Genomic DNA, 15294 nt, shown 5'->3' on the forward strand with positions numbered 1-15294 from the left:
ACACACACACACACACACACACACACACACACACACACACACACACAGGAAACCCAAACCAAAAGCATTTTACTAATCACATTTAGGTCGAAGTAACTTTTAGATTATAAATTGTTGTTATAAAAAGAAAAATAAATTTCCATCTTAGACAAAGGTCTGAAATAAAGCAAACACAAAAAAAAACAAAGGGTTTCAGCAATAATAATTAATAATAATAAGTAGAAAATGTGAATTCCTTACCAGGAGACCATATACTTTAACCCTGTAGTTCATTTTCATCAGGGCAAGCCTAGATCACACTGATTGTTTTGTGTGTACAGAAAAAGAAAATTTACCACTCACACATTCAGTCCTTTGGGTATGTGGCTTTAAATGCCCTGCGATACAAAACTCTTCGTCGTCTTTCAGACTGCATCGTACCTGGACTTTGTGGTGTTGGACTGAAACTCTGGAAACACAGGACTGTGTGGACTTTCCCTTTTTCTAGTCTCTGTGCTCGACTACCTGATCCCTGGTGAATATCAATTTGTAGAATTTTTTCCTCAGATGGCTAGTCTCATGGTATAATAGCAGTATGCAATTTGGTTATGAGACAATTATAGCCCACGCAATAAATATTATACTAAACCACACATCATAAGATTAAAAGAGAACTGACCTAACAATGCATAGCTCAGCTCTCTTTTTATTATTTTTAAATATTGGGGATTCCAAGAGGATTTTGTGGGGTTCTAGACAAAGTGTGCTATGTGCAGATTGCAATATGCCTAATCAGAGCCTAGCACATCTGCATTGTCACATGACAAATATTCAGATATAGTACATTCCATTGAGTAAAGAGCCCTAAGCTTTGTATATTGAGTATTCTTTAAGTTAAAGTTTGAGACGTGCGTCTCTAAATTTATAATTTTATTTTATTCTGATTAAAGAACTTACTAATGGAAAGTACTAAAGTTCCCATTTTATTTCTCCCTTTGTCTTAGTGATATGCCCTCTTAGTAGTGAAATTTTGACTCCAACCTTGTGAGAATTTTCTTTTCAATTAACAAGATTGTATTTTTTTTCATTGATCATATAACAGCCATATTCATTTGTCTGTAATACCATCTCATACAATTTTGGTATCAGTTTTTTTTTTTAATTTAGATTTAGTGATGATTATATGTATAGTAAAACAAATGAAGCCAAGTTCTTAAAGTAGTGACTTGTGTGTTGTATTAGGATTATCATTATGGTATAAAGGCATTACTTAATGAAAGTCTTTTAATCATACCATAAAAAGTCTTTTGAAAGATTTAAAGGGGGGAGATGATATTGCTGAAAGTAGGCTTTACTTAGTAGAGAAAATTTTGAAAAATTGATCTATTTCTGGCTAAAAATAGCAATGACATCCAAACAGGATTTATCAACTCATGTAAATTGAAACTGCACTTTACTGTTAAACAGTTTTTACTGATTATCTGTATTTTCTTCTTAGATATAATACTATTAATTTTCTACTTTGTATTCATAGAAAATGTATTGCCTTTTTACTGTGTATTGTCCTTAATGATATCTTTAAAATTTATTTTAACGTTTTCAAGCTCATGTGCCATTTTACCTTCTTACCACTTTTGCTTTTACTGTCTGGTTTGCCCTTCATTGGCTTGGCCTTCCCATACTGTGCCTCGTGATTTGAAGGCTACAGAAACTTGAGGAAAGCAATCGAGAAGAAAGAAGGTTGGAATATTTCCCAGGTTTTTTTTGTTTTTAAAATTAAAATGTCATTTGAATACTTAATTTCCATTTGCAAGAAAATGTGCTATAGAATTGTAGATTGCTTCCGACTAGATTAGCTGTGCGCTCCTTAAAGTAATGACTTTTATAAAAATAGCAGAAAAAAATTAGTTTAAGAATAAAGAACTCTGTATTTACTTGAATTAAAACGCAAGCAATTTCATTAATTTTCAGATAAACTGCCAGAAGTATGATGATTATTTAACCCCTTTTAGTAAAATTAAATAAACCTTCACTATCAGATTTATAAGTTTACAAAAACAAACAAAAAAAATCAGCATTTCCATATCTACAGGGAGCATGCAGCAGAGTTGGAGTTGTTAGCTGGGCAGTGATTGCCTTTTTCTTGTAGCAAATGCTAACCTATAGTGTAACAGCATCTCTCTTACATGAAAAGCTTTGTAGGAAACATTAAAACAGGAAAAGGGCAAAAGGAACTGTGGCCTTCCCATAGGTCAGACTGACCAGGAATTCTGAAATTCAAACTAGAAAAATGTTTTTAATTTTTCAAATGTATTTCAAGTGAGCATTGAAAGATGGAAAGCTCCCTTTTTTTCCCCTTAATACTTAGAAGCGAGTTGCTGATCTCAGTATCATGGAGCTTGACTGTGTATGATTATTTATTTAGATAAGTAAATGTTTGCTTGGGAGTAGGACCTTTCTTTTTAGAGTTTTTTGAACAAGTCACCAAATCATATCCAAACTGATTAAGAAGTTTCAAAACAAATGCTGTCATCCTAGAAGCTTTGCATTTGAGATCATGTATCATCTGTTACTTAAAGGTCAATTTAAAAAGTTGTGCTGGAGCTGTTGTGGTGGTGCATGCCTTTAACCCTAGTACTCCAGGAGGCAGAGGCAGGCAGATGTCTGTGAGATCGAGGCCAGCCTGTCTACAAAGTGAGTCCAGGACAGCCAACGCTACCCAGACAAACCCTGACTCGAAAAGCCCTCCTCCCCACCAAGAAAACATTAAAAAAAGAATGTTGTACTAAGTAGTTAAATGACTGATTTACTTTAAATGAATTAAATCATAAATTACTTTATAATAGTTTACCCTTAATTATACTCGATATACTATGTTGAGTGTAGTTTCTGAGCTTACATTCTATAATTTACAATGTTAAAAAGTATCCTGTAACTAGAATGTGATCCTAATTATCTGTCGCTCACACTGGAACTCACCTAAGTGTCATTAATTTAGGACAATGTATTTACCATCTGAACCAAAAAGTTACAAATACAGAATTTCTCATAGTTGGAAACCTCACAATACAATAAACCTTTAAATGTATGCGTGGAAACATGTTACTACATTAATCAGTTTCTTAAATGTACATATGGACTTAGTCTAAGGTGCTTCCGACTATGCATGATCACAGAGGACAGTAGCAGCAGGGCTACTACACAGCAGGACTGTGTCTCAGTCATGAGCACACATCTCTTTCAGTGAAATGAAGATCGGACTCAGGAGCACAGAGGTGGAGCCTGCCATTCTGTACTGACAAGCTCCTGGGGTGTGGGCGCTTCACTCTGAGAGTCAGGACATCTGCTCTTAGTCCCTTGTGTGGAAAGTATCTCAAGGCCACAGTTTCCTTTTTTATTTGCCAGATGAAAAGGTTAATTGTTTATGTTCCTTCCAGTTCCCATGATCCTGATTTTGTGTAAAGTATAAATTTAATTAAAAAAAATGATTCATTGTTCTTTAGGTAGCTATTCAGAGTATCAATTTGTTAACCTTTATCAAAGAAAAATTGAGTCTTTGAGATAAAGCATTTATTAGTATCACCTTTAAAGCTTCAGCTTTAACAGTAATTCTCAGAAGCATATTAGAATATACCTATGGTGCTGTTTTCTGTGTCAGAATGCAAGGAGAATTTATGATTGGAGATATAAGTCAATGACAACATTCATTAGGCTGGGTATTAGCTACTTGTGTGTTAGTCAAGCATTCATAATAAAGATGGGTGGCCATATTCCTAAGAAAAAGGGACTTTAGATGATACGGAAATATAAGAACCAACTATAGTGGAGATAATACACTACACTAGTCGTGAGTGAGAAAGGGGGCAGCATGACGAGGAGGAGACCTAATGGGAAATGTGTGTCCCTTTCCCTCACACATCCTTTTCGTGCATTAAATCTTGGGTCTCAGTTTCTGGTACAGTAGTTTTTAGTATGTATTACTGGCCTTTGAAAATGATTGGGCTTGTTATACTAGTTCACCCTGAATAGTTCCTAGCTTTCTTCTAGTTTTTTTTCCTCTAATACAATGATTTAATGACATTCATGAAAATCATTTGCAGTTTATTTGACTCCAGTTATGACTATTTTACTGCCATTCTTACTGGCTTTTACTTCTCGTTCCAAAGGCCATACTGTCCTCTCTGTGTCTTTATAATGTATCAAACCGTACTTTTCCATTCTAACTTAATTGGTATGTGAGATACACAGGACTACTCAAACACAGCTGTTCACGTAATTCACAGGGATTGACTTATTTAATAAACAGTAGCATAATTTATTATGTGCAGGCCCTGGGTAAATGAATGATAAGTCATATACATATGATTCTTATTCTCAAGAGACTTTTAGTTCAGTGAGAATGACAGCAAATAAATAATCACATTAACAAACAAAAACTGGAAAGCACTTAGGAGGAAGATATATTCGTATTGTTCTGAGTATAAAACTACATATAAGAATAAAGACCTGGAGTTAAATGTTATAGTTAAATAATAATAACAGGGCCCAAATGAGGTCAAATTACTTATTTTATAACCTAGAAATAAGTATCAACAAGGAAGCTTTTTAATGTGGCAGACATGGAAACAGTGGCTATCATAATGCTCTTTCTAGGGGGATTTTGTTTGGAAATATTGCCTTAACTTGAATATTCTTTTTAACCTTCATGATTTTAAAATTCCACTACAACACAAACCCTATGGATTATTTAAGATTTGCTGTATTAACACTATTTTTCTTAAATGTATGAGTCTAGTGAGCTAAAGTGTATCTTCTGTGCATGCTTAGTGGATGCAAGGAAAGATCAGAGTGATTTGGGTATGCAGAAAGTTCACTCACTGTAGTCATTTACCTTTACTTGAGACTACCAGAGCTAACTGAATTTAGCCATGACCATTGTGTAATTATATCTGTAGGCATCTCTGAAGAGAAAGGCTTCAGTTTTTATGGTGACACTTGTGGTAGAACCTGGAATTTCTGATTCAGTAAGAGGGCAGCCTAAACTTTAGACAGTTTTGGAAATCAAAGACCCACTCTGAGAGAACATGAGAAACCAGTCTATGCTGTGAAAAGACCCCAGAAATGATGGACACGGCCCATACAGGCAAACTCCCTGTGGGCAGAATGATTTGGAACCTTTCCAATTATTAGACTATGAGAATCATTGTATCACTTTCTGTTTATGTGAAAAAAGTTTTCATGAATTCAGACAGGGAGCCCAAACTTCCTGTGTGAGTTTCTGTTACATTTAAGTTGTAGTGCGTTGCAGTTTAGCTGCTTCTGTGTGGTAGCTTAGCTGTCTCAGCAGATCCAACACTTCGCTCTATGACCTGGTATCAGTATTACTAGAAGAAAAGCTTCCTTCAGTGATGTAGTTACTACATTGTTGGTCAAGTAGTGAGATCTGGTTTTCTGTACTCATCAGACAGGGAAGCATTGCTTAGTTAAGTGATTAACCCTTTCCTTTTGTTTTTTACAAATTGTCGATGTTTTAAAAAAAAATCTGAGGAAAAAAAGTAAAGACTTTCTCTTTGCACTTATCTCATATTTTTCTTTTTTTCTTTTTTTTAAAGTGTGGCTGGGAAAGAGGATAATACAGACACCGACCAGGAGAAGAAAGAAGAAAAGGGTGTCTCAGAAAAAGAAAACAATGAATTAGAAATGGTAAGAATGGGAGAATAAACTTAGAAATTGTAGTCACTAACTTATATGAACAAAAAGGAAGTGGTTATTACACCCATGGTTTCCTCTTTCCTTGAAGACTTTTCTTCAGAATTGTGAACTGTGAAGTCCTGGCAAGTCTCAGGGTGGTGCTTTGTGAGAATTGTGTGTGTGCGTGCAGATAGGGTGCCATGAGAGATGAAGAAGTCTTTAAGGCAAAGTTATTGCTTAATAACCTTAGTAGTGATTTTGAACTAAAGAAAAGCTAAATCCAGTGTCTGGGGAGGTGGCTTAGCGGGCAGAAGCACTTTCCATGGGTGAGAATGAGGACTTCCTCAGATCCCTGGTATCTCTGTCAAAGCTGGTCACGGCCTGTAACTCAAGGTGGGGAGTCTGGACAGATCGAACCTGGGAGTTCGCTGGCTGCCAGCATAACCAAAACAGAGATTTCAGATTCAGTGGCAGGCCCTGTGGAAAGTTATAGAGGAGGACACTGGACATCCTGCCCTGGCATCTGCGCTTCTAATCCTTAGTGCACACACCACACAGGGGCAGGCACACACATGTGCACATTCATACACACACACACTCACACACACACACACTCACACTTGATAGACTCGTATACTCTAGTGTCTCTTACTGAGGTGGTCAGTTCGCTTGCCAGTACTGTGCTATTAATAGTCACAAATCACATTTCAGGAAGAGAATCAAGAAGTAAGTGACCATGAGGATGAGGAAGAAGAGGAGGACGAGGAAGATGAGGAAGAGGATGACATTGAAGGAGGAGATAGCTCTGACGAATCAGATTCCGAATCAGATGAAAAAGGTACCTGCCCCTTAGCATGAAGGCAGAAAAATCCTGATCATAAGCTGCTCAGGTGTTGGTGGGAAACTCAACATTTCCTATTTTATCCCCAGTGAAGGCAATTTTTCCCGACTTGTAAGACCACCCTAGACTCATGCATGCTCTAGGCAGAAGAGACGTTCCTTTCTGTACTAGATTTATTCACAGTGTGGTTTCCACATTTCTTTAGTGTATGACGCAGCATCTGCTATTGGCCTCTGTGAACAGTCTGTCTTTTTAGACTATGATATGCCCGGGAAATTTCCCACAAAGCTGCTGAATGTAGATAATGGCTTTGCAGTCTCGCTTGGTGCAATGATTATCTTTTGGCCTTCTTTTGGTCTTTTTATCTTCCGCGAATAGCTAACTATCAAGCCGACTTAGCAAATATCACGTGTGAAATTGCAATTAAGCAGAAGCTGATTGATGAACTAGAAAACAGCCAGAGACGGCTGCAGACGCTGAAAAGGCAGTATGAGGAGAAGTTGATGATGCTGCAGCATAAGATCCGGGACACACAGCTGGAGAGGGACCAGGTGCTCCAGAACTTAGGTGGGTCCTCTGTGGTGTCTTCAGTCTAAAAGCTTAGTGATCGTTAAATGTTTCACATAGATAATAAAACAGAAATGAGCCAAAACCTCCAAGGGAGCTCAGACATCCTTGAGTCCTGGGAACTGAGTGTTTGTTCTGAGTCTGCAAAAGAAATTCTGTGTCCCACAGAAACAACGCATTTGGGGCTGGAGAGATGGCTCAGTGGTAAAGAGCACTGTCTGCTCTTCTTGAGTCTTGAGTTCAATTCCCAGCAATCACGTGCTGGCTCACAACCAGCTGGAATGGGATCTGAGGATGCCCTCTTCTGGCATGCAGATTAGGCACTCATAAACAAAATAAATTTAAAAAACAAAACAAACACCAAAAGCAGAAACAATGCGCTTATGCCCTTATGTGCACCCAGGCTCGGTGGAGTCATACTCAGAGGAAAAGGCCAAGAAGGTCAAGTGCGAATATGAAAAGAAGCTCCACGCCATGAACAAAGAGCTTCAGCGACTTCAGACAGCCCAGAAGGAGCATGCCAGGCTGCTGAGAAACCAGTCTCAGTATGAAAAGCAGCTGAAGAAGCTGCAGCAGGATGTCGTGGAAATGAAGAAAACAAAGGTGTGGACACTGCTCTAACTCATCTTGGATGGCTTCAGGCTTTATATCTTGGAATTGAACTATCACTGTGGTTATTTCCTGAGCCCATAAAATAATAACTCACAGTATTTACCGCCATCTTAAGATACAGACAGATGTTTGGCTTCCAGTATGTGTCTCTCTGATTGTACTCTCATTCACCTAAGAGGCAACATCTAGAGTTGGGTATATATCATTTTCTTGCCTGGAGAAGCACAAAGCCAAAGAGACCATGTGAACGCTTGTATCAGTTTTTCATAAATTATCATAAATTTTGTACCAAAATCAAGGCAGTCTCCCTGAAATTACCATAGGGAGATGATGAAAGAAGTGAGTAAATTATGTTGTGTAGTTGCCATACTTACTAGGTTCGTTGCCTGTACCAGGCTCTGGTATCAGCACCTGCAGGTATCATTTAATTTTCACAATCTGCAAGGGCATTGCAGATGAGAGAGTCAAAGAGTGCAGAGGCTGTCTCACATATTCAGGCTCACATAGGCACTGATAATAAATATAAAAAATGTATTAGGAATATAATCCAGAACCGCTAACTGACAAAAATACGCAGTGGACGCCGTGTGCTTCCGTGTGAAGTATTGGGAACAAAAAACCTCCCATTTGTGTAATTTACTGACCATGTACCTGGTGGAGTAAGTTCAATAATGTATATACCTAACCTTAGGTTCGCCTCATGAAACAAATGAAAGAAGAACAAGAGAAAGCGAGACTGACGGAATCTCGAAGAAACAGGGAAATTGCTCAGCTGAAAAAGGATCAACGCAAAAGAGACGTGAGTAGAGTCTCCCTGGTGTGTGAGAGTACTCTGCATTGTACAGTTTTATAAACGGAGGGAAGATTTCTAGCTGTAGCGAAGTATAGGCTGAGGAAAACAAATAGGCGTTAGCTAGACAAAATGACATTCATTGTTATATGCAGATTGCAGCAATTCACTACAAAGGGTTAGGGCGGATTCATCGCAAGGGGTGCGTGCAAGGATGCTGTTTCAGTATGTGTCCTTGCTTGCTGTATAACAACATCTCTATGATGGACACAAGGTTGCTAACCCAGATTATGTTAAGAACTCATATTTTCTGGCAGTGAGACAAAGTGTTTTAGCCTAAGAGGAGGGCATACTATGCTTCATTTGGCTGTTTATAACATATTTAATCTCATTTTACAGCATCAACTTAGACTTCTAGAAGCCCAGAAAAGAAATCAAGAAGTAGTTCTACGACGCAAAACTGAAGAGGTACAGTACACAAGTTTTGGGGGAAGCATTTGAAGGGAACATTTTGGCTTTGGGATAAATGATGTATTTCTTTCTTTCTTACTTTGTGGTGCTAGGGGTTAAGCCTAGAGCTTTACGTGTGATAGACAATCCCTCTACCTCTCTACCCAACCCCTGTAATGGGCATTCCTACAGAGATCAGATCAACCATTGTTGCTGTTTCAGGTCACAGCTCTCCGTCGGCAAGTGAGGCCAATGTCTGATAAAGTAGCCGGGAAAGTCACGCGGAAACTGAGCTCATCTGAAAGCCCTGTTCAGGACACAGGTTCTGGTGCGGCTGCAGGGGAAGCAGATGCATCAAGGGCAGGCACCCAGCAGAAAATGAGAATTCCTGTGGCAAGGGTCCAGGCGTTACCAACACCTACGACAAACGGAACCAGGTCCTGCTGATTCTGCATGTCCACACTGAGTGTTACATAAATGAAACAGGTCTTGTTATTGGTTGTGAACAATAAAATAAAGGCACAAGTAATCGTTTTTATCCTTGCAAATGGTTACAGGAAAATATATCAGAGGAAAGGATTAACTGGCCGGGTGTTCATTTCCAAGACCGCCCGCATGAAGTGGCAGCTGCTTGAGCGCCGCGTGACTGACATTATCATGCAGAAGATGACCATTTCCAACATGGAGGCCGACATGAACAGACTCCTTAGGGTATGGGAAACTGAAACTAGACATGCCCTCCTTTGCCAGACCGTTAGCCTTACTCTTCCGCAAGCATTGAGCACCTTCTATGGCGTCATTTTGTCTTGATTGTTTTTTGTACGGGTAAATGAAAATCATTTCTTAAACTCCAATATATATATATATTTTTTCATAGCAACGGGAAGAACTCACAAAAAGGCGAGAGAAACTTTCAAAAAGGAGAGAGAAGATAGTCAAGGAGAGTGGAGAGGGAGATAAAAATGTGGTGAACATCAGTGAGGAGATGGAGTCCCTGACTGCGAATATCGATTACATCAATGATAGTATTGCTGACTGTCAAGCTAACATCATGCAGATGGAGGAAGCAAAGGTGTGTACCTTAAAAGACAGTTTTTCCTGTTTTTGTTTCTTTTTGAGAGACGGTCTCTAGCCCTGGCTGTCCTCAGACTCTGTGTGTGTACATAAGAATGACCTTCAGTTTCTGATCCTCCTGCCTCTACATCCCAGATGCTACAAGTATGACTTTATATATGCTTAGGATCTTAAAGATATTTAATAGCTTAAGGATAAGAACTTCTGTATTGTATGTCTTTAAGAGCACTTTGAATTTTTATATGAAGGTCTTTTTCTATGCATTTTTAATGCATTTTAATCTGATTCTTAGGTTTTATACATATAATAGATACCGTCTTCTCTCTGAGTTTTTCTACTGATCTTGTGAGATTCTTTATTATTTCACACATGGTTTTTTATTATATGTGTAATTTATTATATCTTGCCTTGAATTTTTAACTACTTAGGTGTGTCTATGTTCGACTAGATCACGTTTCTTAGTGTGGGATTCGTGTTATATTTTTCTGAGCAGCTTCATTGACTTATCCGGTACTGTGAAGTAAAATTAATAGCCTTTTGCCTTCTGTTTAAATATGTCCAGACTAAAGTAATGGTTGTTACACACCTGTCTGATGCAGGAAGAAGGGGAGACCCTGGATGTCACTGCTGTCATTAATGCCTGCACACTTACGGAAGCTCGGTACTTGCTAGATCACTTCTTGTCAATGGGCATCAACAAGGTGAGACTTGACTCCCCTCTTCTTAAAAGTTTAAGTTTTGACCAATTCGATTTTGCATGTCTCTCTCCAGTAACCCTCCTCTTAGTAAAAAGAAATGAAATTCTTAACTGAAAAAAAAAGTTACAAAAAATGCTATAAACATCTATATCAGATTTACTGGCTCTGTTATGCTTATATATTAGAGTAAATAAACAAAGAAGAAATAAAGCCCATTTTGTCTTAATAAATGATTCTCAAGGAAACAGGTTTTGTATCACAGTTGGTTTGCTACTAATTCTGTACAAGTCAAAAGAAAATCAGAGAGAAAAAAATACAGTTGCAGCACCCTTCCGTTTTGAATGTAAGCCTGACTTGTCACCTGTAGAACACACACTCCCTTTTGTTGAAGGCGGTGACAGCTGAGTCACTTGCTACTCACGCTGGACAAATCATCGTTACCGTGTGCCGTGATCCATAACACTCCACACACAGGAACTGAGTGTCTGCAGGGTAATGAGATCTTGGACAGGGAAACTTTCTCTGAGATCTCTGAGCAGAGCAAGTAGAGGGGCCGGTTTGCATTAAGGTCTGTCTGATGTCAAAGTCCAAGCATTAAGTGTGTTCTCATAGTGGGCCCTGTTTTCTAAGATGTAAGACAGTTTGCTCTTGTGGTCATTGTTTCAGGGTCTTCAGGCTGCCCAGAAAGAAGCTCAGATTAAAGTACTTGAAGGTCGACTCAAGCAGACAGAAATCACCAGTGCTACACAGAATCAACTCTTATTTCATATGTTAAAAGAGAAAGCGGAGTTGAACCCGGAGCTGGATGCTTTGCTAGGCCATGCATTGCAAGGTAATTTGGATTACATTTTACTTAGACGAGTTGCATGGTAGCTTTGCTCTTTGGACGTCGTATCTATATATCCTTCCTTTATGGCTTGTTTGAATAGATGCTATACTCACTTATGCTTTTAATAAATATTCTCTCTTTAATTTGCATGTGTATGAAAAACTGGGAGAAGTACTTACCGTCATTCAAAGAAATATCACCAACTTAAGGCCATTTAACCGTATTAAATCATTGATTTTATGAATAAAGGAGACTAGGAATTTTAAATTGTTTCTAAATTGGTTAAGTTACTTAAAAGATTAACCAATTTTCATTACATTTCCGCTGCATCCCTAACTGTGCTAAAATGCATTTGCAAGTGTTTGTTATGGCATCTATTCGGTATACCTAAACATCAGTACATAATCTAGTGCTATGTGAGAGTTTTAAACTTTGGCTTTGTTTTGATTGGAGTATTGCTTTTTGTTTCCTCCTGCTGTTGTCTATCCAGATCTAGATAGCGCCCCACAAGGTGAGTATGCTTTCTGTGTACCCAACAGCTGCATGAGTCACTAATTGTCCTGTGCACTAATTGTGGTACATATTTGAAAATGTTTATTAGTAGCCACTGTTTTTGCATGATAAAAAAAAAACACTAAATCTTTTATGTTAAACATTCTTGATTTTGAAATTCTTAGATGTGTAAAAGAGGTGTGCTTGAGCTAATAGTCATTTGAGTTCAGTTGTGGAATTTCATAAGTTCTCTGAGTTCTTTCTCTTTCTTGAAGGAAAACATGGAATATATGTTCTTTTTTAATTTTTAAATATATCTGTTATCTTTCATCCACTGTTTTTACCTCATAAATTTCTTTTATATATATTCTCATCTAGTCCTTCTAAAAATAAGATTAGGGATATATATTTTATATATTGAGTAAAATGCAAGGACTTTATTTGAACATACTATATCATGTTTATAATCATAAACATCATATTTTCAGCCTAAAAGAGGCTATGGAGATCATTGAACATGGAAGTTTTAGCCTTTTTCTTTTTTCTGTCTTCTATATGAACCATTCTCATTGGTCATATCTTTTCCTACTCTTAGTGATAATGTGTGTAGAACCAGGAGACTGGAGGAATTTTATTATTAGTGATAGATAAGAGTGCTAAATTTGGAACAAGTTTGTTTAATTAAAGTTATACAAATGTGATCACAACTTTTTTTTCCCCAATTATACACCTCTTCAAAGTTTTCTGAATGCTTATTGGTAAAGAAGAGGAAAATAACTGAAAAATTAAATGTAGTAACCCCTCTCTGTCATTAAGACTAAACACAGTATGTGAATCTTCACTTTTTGAAATGATAAGCACTGATACATATAAAATACAGGATCAATTTGATTCGTATATCACATGTTACCGTGAAGACAGTGATTCTGTGAGATCAGCCGTGGTGCATATGTAACATGTATGTGAGGCTATTTGAAGCTACTTGTCGAGCTATGACGAGGAGGAATAACAGACTATTAGGAACAATTAGGTCTGATTAAAAGACACCATGTCCTATGGAGGACATGTCAAGCACACGTGTTTCCTTTCCTCCATTCCCATCCCCAGCCTTGTTTCTTCCTTTTCTGTCTCCTTTTCCCCACTTCCTCCTCTTCTGTTTCCTTCTTGTTTTGGCTTTGTTCTGTTCCTGCCTTTTCTTGTAGTCCTCTGCTCCTCCCCCTTCCACTTCTTTCTCTTCATTTTCTGCTTTCTGTTTCTTCATTGTCCTTGTTCATCTTCCTTCTTTCTGTTCTTTGTAGTGTCTCAGCTTAACACATGTTCCATGGCCTAGAAGGGAAATTATTAAATGACATTTTGTGTAGATAAATATCAGACTGCTTATTTGACGAATAGTATTAAATTTTACAGTGTTCTGCTTATAGAAGCAGAGAGCGCAAATGCTGTCAGTCGACAGAACCTGTCACCCAGGGCAGAATTTTCCTAGAGTTTTGGGCTACAGTCTAAGTAAGAGAAAGTGGAGGCGAGGCAGCGGAGGACAAAAGAAATGGATATTCAACTGGAAAGCTAGACAGTCATAGATAATGTATCTACATAAACTGTGCTCAGCTTTCTAATTTTACCCTAAACATTGAGGCTGAGAACTGGACCGAGAGGTGGTTGCCACACTAATCTTTTTCTCATGACGCTCCGTTGAGGGTCACAGACCATGAAAAGCGCATCGCAGTGCAGTGAGGGCGGAGAATGGAGTAAATGCGAACGAAGCGTGTGAGAGTACAGGTTAGAACGACCCAAAGAGTGCCAGCATTGGTAAAGACTGTCTGGAGGGTGTGGAATTTGAGCTATCAGATTAAAACAAAAAGAAGTTGAGGGGTTCACACAGCTAAGGAGAGGGGAGAGACAGCTGACCAGCAAGTCAGTGCTCTGGAGAAACAAGTATGTGGTTGATAATGATGAAACTTAAGGTTGGAGGCTAAGCTGGGGCCACCACCCCTATACTTAAGATCTTAAAACTTTTGAGGGATATTTTTGTTTTTTCCTTGTTAACACTACCTCTACTGGAGGCACCCAAGACCCAAGAATTCTACTATACCTGTATCTCTACTATGGATTAGCTAGGAGCCTCTAGGATCCTGCATAGAGTTGTATTTATGGTTAATATTTATTGAGAAAAGAATGATATGAATATACAGTTGTAGTATCAGGAAAAAGACACAGATGAGCCTATAGGAGTTCACGTTCGAGCTTCCTTTGTTTGCTCCCAGCCATGAGAGATCATATGAATGCAGGCCAAGGGACAAAAGCACAGCAGTTCGCATGAGGGAAATCTGTTAGACAGTTGTCACCACCCAAGGCTATTATTGGGACCAAGGGTCATATGCATATATGCTTAATAGGTACCAGGTTCGAGGCCCCCGTAAAGAAAACATGCAGTCAGCATCAGTCATATGCTTGCATCTAGACCTACTGAGCATTCCTTATTTTGTTGTTTGTTGTTGGCCAGGGATATCTGAGTTAAGTTTTTGGAAGCCATCTAAAGTGTATACAGGTTTGTAAGCCAGGGTTTCGAAAGGAACAGTCACAGGGGTGCTGTATTAGTTCTATTTCATATACTACGTTTTAACGCAAAGGTACACCTCAAATTTAAAAACTTTATTTAAAAAAAAAGATGGGAAATCACAAACCCTTGGTTCATTTCCAGTGGTGTGAAATCATAAAGCTCTGCCCCAGTGTGGATGAGCAGGGCACCTGAGAGCTCTGTGCTTTCATCTAAATGGTGCTAGGTGAGAAACAGACCTGATGGTCTCATGCTCGAGTGAATAGCTGTGTGCCATCAGATAAAATGTTTCACATCAGTTTTAGTTTTGAGGCAATACCTAAGTTGGTGATGAACTGGGGTGAGGTTGGCCATCTTGGCTCTGGCCAGGTTGTTTATATGAAGTATAATTTATTTCTCTGGGAGACATATATTCATAAACAGGAGTTAAGTATTTTTTTTTCTTAATGTTTTAAGTTCTGTCTGTTTCTACCAATGTCTGAAAGGACAATGGTAGTAAATCACATTCAACTGCAGACACCAAGCAGAGAGAACAAACTGGGGGTGGGGCAGGGGAAGGCTGTAAATTCTCAAAGCCAACCCTCCCCCCCTCCCCCCCGCCGTGGTATTCTTCCTCATGCAAGGATGCGCTGCCTCGCCATACAACTCCACCGCCGGGACTAGCTGTTCAAATCCCTGAGTTTATAAGGAGCATAGCTTGTCACTTCTTTTTAACCT

General features: G+C 38.5%; 1 protein-coding gene across 1 annotated transcript in view; it reads left to right on the plus strand.

Annotated features, from left to right (window-relative positions):
- Kif21a (kinesin family member 21A) overlaps positions 1-15294 on the plus strand; it is a 57789-nt gene that overhangs the window by 17935 nt on the left and 24560 nt on the right. The window contains exons 12-24 of the mRNA XM_055626818.1: positions 1681-1719; positions 5592-5682; positions 6382-6508; positions 6890-7078; positions 7482-7681; positions 8382-8489; positions 8880-8948; positions 9153-9367; positions 9488-9641; positions 9808-10002; positions 10604-10705; positions 11369-11534; positions 12022-12042. Coding sequence (XP_055482793.1) covers positions 1681-1719; positions 5592-5682; positions 6382-6508; positions 6890-7078; positions 7482-7681; positions 8382-8489; positions 8880-8948; positions 9153-9367; positions 9488-9641; positions 9808-10002; positions 10604-10705; positions 11369-11534; positions 12022-12042 — 1676 coding nt within the window. The remainder of the gene's footprint in view (positions 1-1680; positions 1720-5591; positions 5683-6381; positions 6509-6889; positions 7079-7481; positions 7682-8381; positions 8490-8879; positions 8949-9152; positions 9368-9487; positions 9642-9807; positions 10003-10603; positions 10706-11368; positions 11535-12021; positions 12043-15294) is intronic.

Source organism: Psammomys obesus, unplaced genomic scaffold (genome assembly GCF_907164565.1).
Source record: "Psammomys obesus unplaced genomic scaffold, mPsaObe1.curated_primary_1811, whole genome shotgun sequence".
Lineage (NCBI taxonomy): Eukaryota > Metazoa > Chordata > Mammalia > Rodentia > Muridae > Psammomys > Psammomys obesus.